The 17,194-nt window shown below is 38.3% G+C and overlaps 1 protein-coding gene across 2 annotated transcripts in view; it reads right to left on the bottom strand.

Moving 5' to 3' along the window:
* The window catches only part of ELP3 (elongator acetyltransferase complex subunit 3), a 66,896-nt gene that overhangs the window by 39,316 nt on the left and 10,386 nt on the right, over positions 1-17,194 (bottom strand). For both annotated transcript variants that reach the window (XM_069485090.1, XM_069485091.1), the window contains 3 exons: positions 15,550-15,618; positions 13,627-13,781; positions 795-956 (listed from right to left, as the gene is read on the bottom strand). In XM_069485090.1, coding sequence (XP_069341191.1) covers positions 795-956; positions 13,627-13,781; positions 15,550-15,618 — 386 coding nt within the window. The remainder of the gene's footprint in view (positions 1-794; positions 957-13,626; positions 13,782-15,549; positions 15,619-17,194) is intronic.

The following is a 17,194-nucleotide window of genomic DNA, read 5'->3' on the forward strand; positions in this document are numbered from 1 at the left end:
TTTGGGTTATTTCTAAGATGTTGACCAGTGTGTTTCTCTAGTTCCCCATTCATGTCTACCCAAATCCTACTACAGCATGGGGGTCTTTAAGGTCCAATTCAACACATCCTCCTTCTGAAGCCTGCTGTTACCATTCTTGGTTAATGATCCGTGCTGCCTAATGAACTCCTGATGTTCTCGCCCTATCCCCTATTAATTTAGCAATTAATTATAAAGTTCCTCATACAGTTAACTTTTCACAGGTACTTTCTCTCTTCAAATCAATGCTATATTTCTAGAGGGAAAGAACTTCATATGGCTCTACCAACCCTTATTTCTTTCCTACCTTGCATTCCCAAATTTCTCAAAGTTTATACCCACTGCCTCACCAAACTTTCCCCTGCCAATTGGTATCTGCTCCACAAAAATTAATCTCTTAAACCTCACCTTGACTTCCTTCTTATTCAAACCCTTTCCTTTGCTCCATTCTTCCTGGCCTTCTCTCCTGCTTTAAACTACTGACCTTGAATCCTGCCTTCTGCTTTCTATATGGACAAAGCTGCCTATGACAAGAACAGGGAGCGATATGAGCATGTTTATAGGCTACTGGAAGAGTCAGTGGAGAAAGACTGAAAAATGAAGGAAAGAGGGAATGGAATTAGAGCACACATAGAAGAAAGGACTTTGAAAAGAAGGAATACCCATACCTCTTCCTCTAAGAACTGGTAGGCAGGAAGAAAGGATTGAGTATGAATGTAGAGAAAATCGGTGGGGACAGAGGGAGGCTTGCTCAAGATCACCTGCCACCATCTTACCTGTTGGTATCTCTGGCTACGTCTTCGTAGACACTCTGCACCCCAATCTCCAGCCTCGTACAGCCATAGGTCAACATGTCACTTAAATGCCGCTTCATGCAATAATCTGGTCTGGTCTCAATAGTAATTCCAATACACTTTGTGAGGCTTCTCTCAGAATACCTGTAGAACAAATCTAAAAATAACAAACCTGGGGCAGGTTTTAGGACATTTACTCCCTCTCAAGGGACTGCCTTCTCTCAGTCCTCCCAGAATGAGACAGTGGAGCCAGACTGAGTTCAAATCCTAGCTCTGCCATTTCCTAACTATGCAAATGGTGATGCGACTACCTTCCCTGTGCTTCGGTTTCTTTATCTGCAAAATGAGGATAATATTTAATAGTATCTACACCTCGCAGGACTGACGTGACTGAACTAGCACATAGTAATATTATTACCATTATCATTATTATTCTCCTGCAGTATGCTGCAACCGTAATATCCTTGAAAGCAGTGATTTCAACTGTGAAAACCTATTTTTCAATTACTAGCAACCGTTTTTCACATAAGCAAAACCATCTGCATTATTTATTTCCCACCCCATGTTTTAGAGTCATTTTATATAAAAGAAAAAGGGAAGGGGATGTGTAATGATCATAGGAATAATTCAGATGAAAGGTCTTCGACATACACAAAAGTCTTTCTGCCAAGCCTATTAATCTTAGCAATGATTTACAAAATTAGGAATCATTTTGCCTTTCACTAAAATCAGATATCAGAGCAGTGAGTGATTACTACTTTAGATTCAAGCTATTTGAGTTAAGGGCCTGAATGCTGGCCAAAGATCAGAGAAGTAAAGATCCACCTGCTTGGGGAGGGGGGTGATATGAGGAGACAGGAACTCACAGAGGCCAGGGCCAAGCTCTGTGCCATACACCCTATCAGTATTGAATCTCCCACCAGCTCCATGAAGCGTATCCTATTCCCATTTTACAGATGATGAAACTGAAGTTCAAGGGAAATAAACAGCTTGTCCAAGGGTACAGAGCTAATAAAGTCCAAGTCAGGATCTGAAGTCCATTTAACTTTAAAATCCTTACTCTGTATTTCATTTACCACACTGTTTAAACAGCTCAGCCTGGGACATCAGACCTTATATCCTTTTCAACATCTCTAAATTCTTAAACCCAAACATTCTCAGTGCATCCTTCCACAACTTTCTTAATTCTTTGGGGAGGGGGAAGGAAGACTTTTCTGCCATTTATTTTCCTTATTTCCAAAGAAGTTGGTAGATCTTTCTTGAAAAGTAAAATAATAAAACTTCTATAATTTTGTAACTACTCCATTAGGTTCATTCCTTCATTCTTAATTATCAATAAAAAGTGACTTACTTAATGTTAATAATTACCAAGAAAGTTAAGAATCACTGGGCCAGAGGACAAATTCTAAAGTCTTTCATTCTAGACATTCAAACTTTTTTATACTGTTCATTTCTGTATTCCGTGAGGTTTTAGATAGGATTACCACAGGCAACAAGACTAAAGGTAAACAACTAGTTCAAAGTTACTAAAAGATGAATAAAGGGCCCAGACCTTATCAAATTTTGCCTAAGACAGGATAAGAAATCATTTGCCTTCGCTGAAACAACAGAATCAGCAGGTCTCACGCCTCTCAAATAGGTGGGCACCAAGGCACACAGTAACAGGAAGTACATGATGCCACAGCATAAATATAACTCATCTTCCTCCAACATCAATTACTCGGTTTGAGGGAAACAATTTTTTAGATTAAAATATATTCTTATTATGGAGAAAGCAAACCATACAAAGGTTGGAAAAAACACAAAGTGCTAAATGAGTATATATATTAAAAGGAAATGAGAACATCCTAGAAGCAGGTATTCCAAAATTGTATCATAAACCCTCCTATTAATTGATATTTTTTAAAAAGCCTGTAGTATTTCTTAAAAGTGATGCTATTAAGTTAGCAAGCCTGGTGGCATAATAGTAGCTTGCATCACTGGGAAAAACTCGTGGGTAGGCAATTGCACAAATGGGAATTTGTATAGATGAGAGAGAAAATTTACTTGCTAATCTTTCTATTGCATGAATCATCAAGGGTCCCCCCCAAGGACATATAGAGGACTCTGCTGCAAGAATGATAAGGTCTCTTTATAAGGAATCAGAACATGGTATAGGACATAGAGGCAAACCTTATTTTCAAATAATAATTTAACTCCATTTCAAAAATGTCTCTCCTCTGGGGGGAAAAGTCATTACCTTTTGCAGAAGCAGAAATGGAGAAAGTCAGTATTTTATATTTATAAAAGGCTTTACCATTTTCCTCTTTTCAGAACTGTATTTTCATCTGAACAGCAATTACACAGAAATTCATATCAAATTTGAACAACAAAAATAATGAAGGGAATATTTTCCTAAACAACAAAGTATATGGTCATTTTTCCCACAAGCTCATTGTATTTTTATTAAGATTTTTTGATAATGCTATATATAGTCCTATATCTCACTAAATCTGCGTCTTCCTTTAATAAGATGTAAACATATCAATATAACTTTTCTTTAATATGCAAATATGTGCACTCAGGCTTTCAACTAACCTGAGCAGACATTTTATGGCTGCTACAATCCCTGTACCGTTGAGAAAGCATCCGAGACTAAGGCTCTCGCTTAGTACCTAGTTCAACTCCCAAACCTTCCAGGGGCCCAGACTTAAGTTCTTGGGCATACAGCAACTGTATCAACTTCTATGAGACAAAGCCAGCAAGTTTCTTGGGTCTTTTGATTTCAATTCCAATTACAAACAAAGGTTCATCCTAAGCCTATACAGCCCACTAACATAGGTTTTGTTGTATGCCACAGGAGTGGCACCAACTATAAAAGACGCTAATGTTCTCTGTGAAGCATAACTTAACCCACTAATTCTGTCAACTTAGGTTGACAGAATTTTTAACAATTGAGGGGCAGGGAGCAGGAGGGAAGAGAAATGGGACAATAACCTGGGAATTTAAAACCAAACAAAAACCAAATGCTACCCAGCCTTCAAAACACAGCTCAAATACATTTCTTCTCCCATAGCATCTTCCAAGAGCCCCTCAGCAAGAACTTGGTGCTCCCATTCCCAGCGCACCTTGCCCATACTACTGGCAGTTTGTGTTGTCTGTGGATACGTCTGCCTCTCCATCTAGACAGGATGCTCTGGAAAGGCAGTAAGCTCGATAACGTTTGGAGGTTAATTGCTTAAAGGCTTCAACACTAAAAACTCTCCGTTAATTAAAAAAAATACAAATGTGACAAATGAATAAATTAGGCACAACTGGGAACACGAGAGATCTCTCTTTGCTCCCACAGCGGCCGCTAGGTAAATCTGCTGGTTATCTCTCCTTTTGCAAACAGTCGACCCTGGAAGGTGCCTAGCACTAGGCCAGGTATTCTGCAGAAAGTAAAAATACAACAGTTCTTGTCCCAGACATGCTTAACAATCTAGCCAGGGGGTAGGAACCACCGCAGAACAAAAAGCTAGAAGTGGCAGAAATATAAATGGATATAGATTATTTCTTGGGAAGCATGCTTCTATTTCTGGAAAGAAGAAAGTGACCTACAAAAGTACTATTATTACCTAGTGTCTCCTTGCTCTAAGGGAGGGCCCCAACCAGGGGGACACTAATAGAAGACAGCACACTGATTTTAAATCTCTCTCTTTTCTTCTGGGAACTGTCTTTTGATTCACTCCAAGCAGGCTGTGCATCAAAGAGAACATTTCTCATTACTATCAATTTCCTGCAGCTCCTCTTTCAAAATTTCTGTCATTACTACAAGGCCTTAGCCTCGTCCTGCTTGAAATCTCACGAGAGCTCTAGGATCAAGCTTCCGGAAACGCCTACAGAACATTTCCAACATGGACATCTCACAACCTCAAACTCAACCTGCTCAAACTACACTGCAAAGTAAATAATGGCACATAGATGAAATATTAATTTTTATCAGTCACAACATACAAACTCTCTTCTGAAGCTACAGTCCCAAAACAAGTCAGTGGAATTTATAAAAATAAACTTCTCTGGACAAAGATTTGTTTGGATTGCCAATAACGTCTCTAGTTATTGGTGTAATTCCTCAGTAGTAGCACCACAGAACAAATATTCCCTTTTTTGCTATTATCATATCTGGAAAATACCTCAATAAAATTTGATGTTCTGCCCAATGCTGTGTGATATCCTAGACTTAAGAATGACTGACTTGGATGTTTGGTGTATTAAAGATTACAGTTGTGTGTGTGTGTATGTGTGCGTGTGTGTGTGTGTGTGTGTGTGTGAGAGAGAGAGAGAGAGAGAGAGACAGGGTTTCACTTTGCCACCCGGGCTACAGTGCTGTGGCATCATCATAGCTCACTGCAACCTCAAACTCCTGGCTCAATCCTGCTGCCTCAGCCTCCCGAGTAGCTGGGACTACAGGCATATGCCACCATGCCCGGCTAATTTTTTCTATATGTATTTTTAGTTGGCCAGCTAGTTTCTTTCTATTTTTAGTAGAGATGGGGTCTTGCTCTTGCTCAGGCTGGTCTCTAACTGCTGGCCCCAAGCAATCCTCCTGCCTGAGTTTCCCAAAGTGCTGGGATTACAGGCCAGAGCCACACACCTGGCTGGGGATGTTAAAATACCTATTTTTTTTTTTTTTTGAGATGGTGGTCAAATTTGCTTCCCTCAATATTGGTGGTTATGTCAAGAGAGTCTATAAATTAATAGTGCTGTGCCCAACAGAAATTGAGGTAACAGAAAAACATGTGATATTTAAATGAGTACTACTATGAAAATCTAACCTGGTGACACTGTAGCTTAGAGACTAAACAAGGACCCTTGTGCCCTACAACTGCAGTCTCCAGCCCACGGGCTGCTGACTGGTACCAGTCCATGGCCTGAGCAGTAGACCAATGAGTTAATGATAAAATCTCTCAACAAACTTTTTCGTCCTAACAAAGGTATCTACAAAAAACCCCACAAGCAACATTGCACTTAATATTGAAATAGTAAGTGTTTTCCCTGCATCACTGGGAACAAGGCACAGATGCCCACTCTCACCGCTTCTGTTTAACAATGTACGGAATATCCTAGCCATTGCAATAATTCAAGAGAAAGAAAAGCATACAAATCCAAAATGAAAAAGTAAGACTCATTGTATTTGCAGATGACATGATTGTTTATGAAGGAAATCCTAACTGATTTACAAAAATAACTTTTAGAACTAAGTAGTGAATTTAGCGAAGTCTAAAGAGAACTTATTAAAAATCAACTGCATATCTATATATTAGTGGCAAACAATTTGAAAATGAAAAATTTTTAAATTTCATTTACTACAGTATCAACATTGAAATATATGAAAAAAATTCTTGCAAAAGGCATACAACATCTCTACATTGAAGAAGATAGCTAAGAGAAATTAAAAACCTAAGTAAATGAGGAGATAGACTATGTTCATGAATTAGGAGACTCCATAAATCGTCAAATCTCTCCAACTGTTCTATAGACTTAACGCAATCCCAAATCCATTACACTTTTTTATAGAAATTGGCCAGCTAATTCCAAATTTTTCATAGAAATGCAAAGGACCTAGAATATCTAAAGCCTTCTTGTAAAACAATGACAAGTTGGAAGACTTACATTATTTGAATTCAAGATATACTAAAAAACTAAAACTAAAAAGTTACAGTAATCAGAACAGTGCAGTACTGGCATAAAAACTGACAGATCAATGGAACAGAAGAGCCCAGCCCCACATTCGTAAAGTCATTTGATTTTTAACAAATGGAAAAGGAAAGTTTGTAAAGAAATGATATTAAAACAACTAGATACCCATATGGGAAAAAAGAAACCTTGACTCCCACCTCACACTGTGCATAAAAATTCATTCAAGATGGATCATAAACCTAAATATCAAAGCTAAAACTGTAACTAGAAGAAAACACAGGAGAGTATCTTTGTGCCTAGGGGACATGCAATGGTTTATTAGAGACAATACAGAAAGCAATAACCATGAAAGAAAAAAACTACTAAATTAGACTTTATCAAAATTAAAAACTTCTGCTCAAAGATATCGTTCTATCATTAATATAATGAATAGCCAAGCTACAGACTGGGTTTTCATATTTGCAAAATACAGATCCAACAAAGGATATATAACAACCAGATAAAACATGGGCAAAAGATTTTAACAGACACTTCACAAAGGAAATATACTCAAACAGCATAAGCATACACTAAAGTGCTTAACATCATTAGTCATGAGGAAAATGCAGATTAAAACCACAATGAACCATTACACACCCACCAGAACAGCTAAAATTAAAAGACTGACAACACCATATGTTGGCGAGGTTGTTGGAACAACCAAATGCTCGTGTTATTGGTGGGAGTACAAATAGTAGAACCATTTTGTAAAAACGGCTGGCAGTTTCTTAGAAAACTAAACAAAACATTCTACTTCCATTTGTTGTCTAAGAGAAATAAATACATGTATCCACAAAAAGATCTGTACAAGAATGGTCAGTGAAATTTTATTCGTAATGGCCACAAACTTTGGGAAACAGCCGAGGTGTCCATCAATAGAATAAACTGTGGTCTTACACATACATTGGAACACTACTGTGAGCACTAAATAGGTAACAACTACTGAATCACCCAACAACACTGGTGAATCTCAAAATATTATGCACAGTGAAAGAATCCTTACACAAAAGAGCATATGCTATACGGTTCCATTTATATGAAGTTCTAGAATAGGCAAAACTAATCTACGGTGGGGGAAAAAATCAGAAAAAATGGCTGCCTCTGGGAGGTGCAGGGGAGGGAGGATTTACTGGGAAGGGGCATGAGGTGACTTCCTGGAATGATGGCAATGTTCTGCATGTTAATGGGGCTTTGCAGCACAGGTGTACGCATTTGTCAAAACCAATCAACTGCTATACTTAAGATATGTGCATTTCATTGTACTGGATGCAAATTTACTTCAAAAGAAAAACCACCACAAGCAGTGAATGCTAGCAAATGATACGCACCATGAAGCATCTGAGAAGGGTACTTGAAGCATGCAACTTACTTTGAAATGCATAAAAAAAAAAAAAGAGAGAGAGAGAGAGAGAGAGAGAGAATGATGAATGGAAACGGGAAGAGGTAGAAACGTCATTAATGCAAGTATTGTAGAATCTAGGTGATGCATATGTGGGTGCCCAATGGAAAATTCTTTCAATTTTTGTTTGTTTCAAATAAATGCTCAGAGAAAAACAACTGATATCATCTCTTTTAAGATGACTAATAAATATTGTATCCTAGGTTGGCTGGCCAATATTAAAGATCCTGGTCACGATCTACGAAAATCTGGGGACCAAGGGAGGAAGTGAGGTGTTCAATATATAAAGTGAGGGGCAGGGAGTTATCAGAGCCAAATTCCAGAAATGTAGGGGGTCCCTGAGGCACCTGCCAGAGACGAGGCCCAGGGCAGCAAGGCAAGGGGCTCAGTCACTTCCAGGCCTCCCTGGGTTGGATTTGCTTCCTTCATGGCTCTGTAAGTCTAAGAAATTGCCTTCTGGGCCTGGTACCCAGCATTACCTAGCACTCTAGCTTTTCCAAGACATGTAAGAACATAGTTGGAGGATTTAAAGTCATTGATGAGGGGGGGAAAAGAGGAAGGAACGGAAATGGATTAAAAATTCCGCAGGGAGAAAGTATGACTCACTCACTTCTTGATGGGTAACTACCCTTTTAAATTGCATCTTGTGAAAACAGTCAAGGAGCATTAAAGATTGAATGCAAAACTGCTTCTGGGCAAAGCTGATTAAAAAAGAATAAAACTATTTTAAAAGGTTGCTCTGAGTTATCTGGCAACATTTGCATGCTGGTGAATGGGTGACTCAGATTCCACTGTGGTCCTTTTCACCTCCAGAGCTCCGATTGTTACAGGACAATTGTTACAGGACAACAGTCACCAGTAATTGTTGCTCTCTGGAGACTACTGAAGAGTCTCAGTCTAGCCAATAGTGATGAGTGATTAGCACTTTGCTTGATTTAATGAGCCTTCACAGAAACCATACCCGCTTTGTCCTTGAACTCTGTTCGCTCAGCTTTCCAATTTTTCCATCCACAAGGATAGAATGTACTGCCTGCTACTAACGCCATAAAGAATAACTAGGCTCACCTTGTTGGGGATTTTTTTTTACCCTAACTCCTACTCTTTTAAGTAAGAAGCAACACTTGAATCAGGTTAGGCATATGAAAACAAAGTGGGACACTTGAGCTAATAAATAGTAAACTGTGACCCTAATTTGAATGGAGACTTTTAACCTTAAACACTGTTGACTCATCTGTCACAATATATAAACTTTAACCTAATTTAAAAGTAAGCTTAAAAAAAAAAACCCTGCTAAGCTAACAAAAGTCAGTGTTACATCTATGTAGCTAGCAAGCAAAAACAACTAATATCAACTAATAGTAAGATAAACATGAAGTTCATCACCCTACACCTAAGAGAGGGGGGCTGCGTGGGTAAACCGACCAGTTGTACGAATACTCTGTGCAACATAACACGGAACCGCAAGGCCAAGTCCACACATTCTGGAGTGAACACACATTATGTTAAACCATTTTCTCTGGGCTGCTTTTTATTTCACAATGATGCTAACATTTGAAAATCATTTTCTGTTTCTAGTTCTATAGCACAAACCAGACTACTATTTCTTCAAATAATACAAAGTTTCCCTCAAAACAAATACGAACTCTTACTATGGGGAGTTTGTAGTAAAAATTTACCTCTACAAAGCAAATATGCCACAAGTTGGCTTTTTTCAGATTATCTCATAAAAGTATAGAGACCAAGAAAAAACAGCAAAACATGTGCTGCATGTAAAGCGTGTGTTGGCAGAATTCAGCGTAACGTTTATGGATGGTTTTATGGCTCCCAGATTGTATTTTTATTATTTCCCAAGAGCCATTTATGAGATTTGTTGCAATGAAGACTCAAATCATACATAAATTTTTATCTGAAAGTAAAGTGTTTGTTGCCCTCTTGAGGTGAATTCAAGAACAGAAACAAAACAACACTGGCTTTGCCTAGCTCATTACCCAAAGAGGCTTTCTTCTCCAAAGGGCTTTCTACAAACACATAGTGATCTGAAGCTAGGTAGTTGTAGTACGTATCCCCATTTTCACCCTAATAACAGACAACTTACGTCAAGCACCACTAGGCACTAGAACATTTCTGCAAAAATAAAGGTAAAACGTCACATCAAGAATAAAGCAACGTTTTAAAAGTTTTAATCAATGAAAATGTGAAACCACCTGCATCCTAAAAAAAATCATTACACAGATCTCAGTTGGCCTGTGAAAAGCTTAGTGGCAAACTTTTATTGGTGACGGGGAGCCAGGTCTAAGATATTTATAGCTCAGTCCTGTTGGGATGCAGGGTCTTCAACATAACAATGGCTGCACTGAGAAAGGAGTATGTAAGTACGTCAACCTGGGAAGAAAAATTTAATGGTCTTGCTAGATCCTCCTGTTAGGGAATTTTCAGAGTTGAATGAATTGTAGGCAGACACCCTCTGAGGTACTGCTGCCATTCCACTGACTTGGGGCTTCGAACTAATTAAGGTGGTTCTTCTTCAAATTACATTTTATCTAAGCTATACCGTGATTTTTCAGTATTATTCATAGGAATGAGTTGGATTGCATCATTACTCCTCTTAAGTTTGAAGACTTCAGCATTTTGCTTAGCATGATTCACATTCATGAATGATCAAGGTTTTGAATGAGGAATAAAAATGCAGTCACCATCTTATCGGCTACTAAACCCCCTGTAGGAGGAAGAGATCACACCCCTACACATACAGATTCATGGACACAGAACCCATCGGTCACATTCCCTAGAGTCAATCAAAAAAAAGTGGGCTGCTGTCTGCACACACCCTCCCAGCTGCCAAACCTTTCACACCGGCCCCTTGAGAGACCTTGGTATTTACTTAAACATATGAAAAAGCCCATTTATTCCTTTCATTTTTACAAACCCAAGGAGAGCAAGGGAAGTTAAGGGCATGGGTAAAGTAGGGAGGGCACAAAAAGATGTCCCTGTCTCCAACTCCGAGAGGTAGCCCTACCTAGGTCATTAGCTATCAATATTTGATCAATAAATTATTCATTCAAAATTCATTCACACATTACTTACGCCTACTATGTGACAAGGACTGCTTTAATTACAGGGTGATGAAAACTACCTTTAAGTCCATTCAAAATTTGGTCCTACTCTTCACAAAAACGCTGAGGTGGCACTGTTTGAACAACCTCATAATTAGCTATACAACCCTCTCCCCCTCCCCTGATATAAAAGAGAAGCCAGAGAAAAACCTGGAGGGTGGTAGGGGAGGGGGCGCGGAAAAAGAGACCACATTGCTTCCAGCATTTTCAAGCTCTGATGATGTGCACACACGTGCGCATACACAAAGACACACTCACACATACATACTCTCAAATGTTTACAACTAGCAGTTTCTAGCATTAGAGCAAAGTCCCAGCTCTGAAAGCAAAGCTGCCTGGGGTTTATATCCCCCGTCCACCAACTACCTGTGCAACTTTGGGCAAGCTGCTTCATCCCCCTGTGCCTTAGTTTCCTCACCTGTAAAATAAGAATAATCTGAATACTTAACCCAAAGGCTTACTGTATTATAAATATGTGAATAAAATACCCATGACAATGCCTGACCCACTGCATACAGAGTAGATGCAAACATCCCTTACTTCCACTTCCTATGTCCCTCCCTCCTCAGCTCTAAGGCCTATGACGACCATCAGTCTATGAATTTATATATATATATATGCATGTACATACAAATGATGGGACCATACTGGAAGAATTAAGCTAAAAATTGCTTTTCACTTAGCATACCTTAGAGATCTGAGACTCTCCCATTAGGTGATCTCATCCATTTACACAGTTGTCAATATCATCTACCAGCTGCTAATCCCCAATTTTGTACAGTTACCCCCCAGACTTCTCTTGGATTTAGAGGCCACTGAAATCTCCACTTGAATGTATCACAGGCATTTGAAACTTCACACACCCAAAGTAGAACTCTCGATTTTCTCCCACAGACCTGCTCTTTCCTCTGGCTTTTTCATCTCAGTGTACGGCTCTACCCTCCTACCATTCTGCCAGGCAGAACCTGGGTGTCATGCTCGAGTCCCTCCTCTTTCTTACTCCCAACACAATCTCTTCTCCATCACTACTGCCACCACCCTTGTCTGAGTTGGGAAGGGTACAGTCAGATGGCCTCCTGTCTGGTTTCCCACTTTCACTCTTGTACTGCTCTAATCCGTTAGCCAGCCAATAGCCAGAATGGCCTTACCTATTAACCAGAGTATGTCACTTCCCTGCTTAAATCAATTCACCTACTTCCTACTGCATTTCAAATGAAATTTCAACTCTTCAAAAGCACATACAATTTGGCCCTTACCTAACACTTCAACCTCATCTCATGATGTTCTCCCCCTTGTTCATTAGGATCTAACCACACTGGCTTCCTCTGTGTTCCTAGAACACCCGAAGCTGTTTCCCATTTCAGTGTCTTTATCTTATCACTTCTGCACTTGGTCTCACTGACTCCTTATACTTCAGGTCTCGGCTTAAATATCACCACTTCATCTAGAGAATAACCCTATTTATTCCCTATCACAGCTGTCTGTTTCCATCATAGCACTTCTTGTTTGTAATTTGTCAAACTAGCAGAATGTAAGCATCAAAAGGACAAGAACAATGTCTTGTTCACCACGTTGTTCCCAGGGTCTAAAACAATGCCTAGTACCTAGTGGGCCCTCGAGAAACACTCAGCAAATAAGAGAAATAGGACATAAGTAACTACCCAGGTGTTCCTGCAACTTTGGAAAACAAAAACTATTTTAAGACTTTCACTTCTTAAATCATTGAACTATATGTGAAATTATTATTCTTCCTTCTAAAAATCAAGACACAAGGTATCAAAGGAATGCATAATTTTGTCAACTAGAATCCAGAATGAGTGAATGATCCTGCTGTAGTCTGAACATTTGTTCCCTTCAAAATTCATGTTCCAATTTAATTGCCATTGCAACAGTACTAAGAGGTGGGACCTCTGAGAGGTGATTAGGCCATAAGGGCTCTGCCCTCGTGCGTGGGATTGATGCCATTGTAAAGGGGTGAGTTAGGCCCCCTTTGGCTTCTCTTGCCTTCTGCCATGTGACAATGCAGCAAGAATGCCCTTGCCAGATGCCGGCACTTTGATATTGGACTTGCCAGCCTCCAGAATGTGAGCCAATAAATGTCTGTTCATTATAAATTACCCAGTCTCAGGTATTCTGTTTATAGCAGCACAAAACAGACTAAGATTTCAATCATAAACATTATTTAATAGTTATTAAACAATAGTTACTAATAAATTGATTTTTAAATAATAGTAACTTGTTTTGTTGATTTTATGACAGCTAAATGTTTCAAATAAACAGCACCCCCTGTCCTCTTACTGGGGGGCTGAAAACTCAACTAGCCCAATCAAAACTACTCCTGTAGTTTAGACCAGCCTAAGGCTGAGAAGATCTTCACAGACTTTATTTTATGAATCTTTCTATTTGAAAACACCACTATGTCAATGGACCATATTTATTTTTTCTTCCTTGTTTTCAATGAAAATAACCCTTTCCCACAAAACAGGAGAGACTGTAAGAAATAAGAATGTGGATATAAAGCAGAAGGAATTTTCACAGGCTACTGCTAGGAGGATAAACTGACAACCACGTTGGAGACAATGATAAAATAAGAATTTCTTACTTGACTGCCTCGTAAATATTGTTGGAAGTATGTCCAGATAAGGCATCATGTAAATTTCGAATAAAATAATCTCTATATTCTTCTGGAAGGGCCATAAACGTTCCACCCATCACAATAAACTCCACTTTATCCACACTGTGACCAAGTTGTTTTAACTGAAAGACATAAATTCATCAGAATTAGACAGATATAAGCAACTAGTCTAAGAAGGCACCACAAATTTCTATTTTTCCTTTGCAGTGTTTTAATCAGTATAGTTTAAAAATGAGAACCAATTAAACATATTTACCTAATTATGTGGATAAAAAATAGACTCAAGTCTGAAAGAAAAAAAATAATTACAGCTCAATTAAAGAGGGAAAGTGAGAATTAAAAATAATAAATAAGAAGCTTGACTTGAATACCTACAGTTAAGTGGAAATCTAAAAACACAAAGAATATAAACTAGAAAAAAAAAAGATAAATATTAAATATGTAAAAAAATAAATATTGATCATGTATTTTATGCCAGACTTTGTGATAAGCCTTGAGGACAAAAAAGATGCATTTATGATTATGTAACAATTATATATGTAAGATTATGCAACATGATCAGGACTTGATACAATGGAAGAAAAAAGAACACTAGATTAGAAAGAAAAAAGAAAGTTTAAAATTGATTGAAGAGTCTGTCAATCTTGGCACTTTAAGCCTACTTTCTGGAAAAAAAAAAAAGTCTGATAAAAAATGAAATATTAGGTCTCCCCTACTAGGGTGTAGAATGGTACAAATCTCTCATTTTGTCAACTACAATAAGCCAAGATGCTAATTTTTAAAAACTGGTATTTAAATTTCTTACCATATCTTAGGCTTGGGAAAAACAGGGTCAAGAAAATTACCAAATCATGAACTAGAATAAATGTTGTATGTAAAGGAGGTCTACACTTAATAGGGACAAAAAGGCACCTTTTTATACTTGCTTTTGAAAATGGCAAAATTACAATTTATACAGAAAAAAAATACATATATATGCATGTGTGTATACATATCAACACTCAAAGAATGTTCTATTTCTATATCTAGGGTTGATTACAATGGATACATACCAAAATCACCCTGGTAGTTTTTTCAGAATACCCTGCTAGGATCCTGAACCAGGCTTAATCAGAACCTCCAGAGGTGACAATCTGGCACATGTTTTGAAACTTACTGACTATGGCATGTATTACTGTCTGTTTTAGATTTTGTATTTGCCGTACCACATGTTACTGTTACAACTACAGACAGTGCTTTACATTTTTAAAACTGGACAAGTTTAAAATAAACTTGTAAACAAAGAAAATCTGTATTAATGTTCAGATTTCTTGAACTGTATAAGGTCATATACACAGTATTTGTTTTTAATCAGCTATATTGAGGTATAATTTATATACAATAAAACCCACTAACTTGAAGTGCATAGTGGATGCATTTTGATAGCTGTTTAGAGTTATGTAACCAGCACCATGACCATGATAGGGAACAATTCCATAACCCTCAAAAGCTCCTTGTACCCCTTTGCAGTCAATTCCCCATTCCCACAGAGGAAACCAGTTGCAATACTTCTTGATCTGGCTTTTGGAAGATAGAATTCAACCCATTCACTTTTGTCTAAAAACTTTCACGCTCTCACTCCACAAATTTCATACTATAAATGACATTCTGCAAATTCAAAGAAATTTAGAGAACATCAAACCGTTAAAAAATAATAGTCTCTAAATAAGTACTATTTTTGACCTTGCTAGCCATTGCAAAACAGTCTCCCACCTGCAGACAGATATTAAAAACACAAAAGGGAAAAACACCTTTTTAGTTCTTATTCCAGGTTCAATCCAAATCAAGCAACAATAACTTCTTACTAACTGTAAACATCTATTTTTTTAAAAATGCTTTTAAAAAATTTACCTGATCTATTCGGTGTCTCGTCTGTAGATAAGGGTCATACCTGGCACGAATAGCTCGCATGGAGGTTGGCTGAGAAAAAAGGAGAAAAATATTGTTATGCTCACATCAGATTAAAAGTAAAAGGTAGTTTCAGAAGGATTGTATTAGAAATAAAATTCTCTATGGTTTTGAATACTAAAAACCTGGCTTGTACCCTATCTTCTTTTCTCAGTTCAAAATAATGTCCTAGGCCGGGCACGGTGGCTCGCGCCTATAATCCTAGCACTCTGGGAGGCCGAGGTGGGCGGATCCTTTGAGCTCAGGAGTTCGAGACCAGCCTGAGCAAGAGCGAGACCCCATCTCTACTAAAAATAGAAAGAAATTATATGGACAGCTAAAAATATATATAGAAAAAATTAGCCGGGCATGGTGGTGCATGCCTGTAGTCCCAGCTACTCGGGAGGCTGAGACAGGAGGATCGCTTGAGCTCAGGAGTTTGAGGTTGCTGTGAGCTAGGCTGACGCCACAGCACTCACTCTAGCCTGGGCAACAGAGTGAGACTCTGTCTCAAAAAAAAAAAAAAAAAAAAAAATAATGTCCTAAACAGCATCTGGCTGGTCCCCACTTTCCCAGTCACAGTACCTTAACACCAGTGTGTGTCCTTGGATCGTGCTTGTCTTTTGCGTAAATACTTATGGAATGCACAGGGTCGCCAAAGTGTTCTACGACTCACAGACATAGGTGTGCATGCATTATTCAGAAGAGTTATATGGTAAAATAACTTTTAAATAAGGTTCTTCAATACAACATAGTTTGTGATGGCTTAATAAATAGCTTTATACTCTAGTCATACAATGGAGTACTCTTCACCCACAAAACAACGTACTGATATAAAATGTTTGCTAAGATGTATTATTAAATGAAAAAGGCAAGGTGCAGAACAGTGTTTTGATATGCTACCTTATAAATAAGAAAGTAGGATGAAGAATATGAACAGGTTGCGCATCCCTAATCTGAAAATCTGAAACCCCAAGTGCTCCCCAATCCAAAAGTTTCTGAGCGCTGACGTGACACCACAAGTGGAAAAGCCCACATGTGATTACTTAACACAAACTTTGTTTCATGTACAAAATTATTTAAAATATTGTATAAAATTACCTTCAGGCTAGGTGTATATAAAACATAAATGAATTTCATGTTTAGACTCGGGTCCCATCCCCAAGATATCTCATTATACATGCAAATATTCCAAAATCTGGAAAAACCTAAAATGTGAAACACTTCTAGTCCCAAGCATTTCGGATAAGGGATACTCAACCTGTACATGCTTGTGTTCCTCTAAAATATCTTTGCAGGAAGCAAGGGAAATAGACAATAACACTGGCTGTCAGGGACAGAGCAGAAAAGGGTGGCTAGGGGACAGGAATGAGGGAGAGCCCTTTCACTGAATAATTCCTTTTGTATTACTAAAAATCTGAACCCTGGAAAACCGGGAAAAAATGAAAACATGTGTGAGAAGAAAAAGTCACATGGTTTGCTGGCTTCTGACCTCTTCTGAGGAGGATATTCCTTCAAAAGTGGCTCACTGGTCTCCTGCTTTCTCTCTTATCTTCACTCTACCTTTTCTCCACGTGGCCATCAAGATGATCTTTACAAAACCTAAATC

The sequence above is a fragment of the Eulemur rufifrons genome, chromosome 12, assembly GCF_041146395.1.
Source record: "Eulemur rufifrons isolate Redbay chromosome 12, OSU_ERuf_1, whole genome shotgun sequence".
Lineage (NCBI taxonomy): Eukaryota > Metazoa > Chordata > Mammalia > Primates > Lemuridae > Eulemur > Eulemur rufifrons.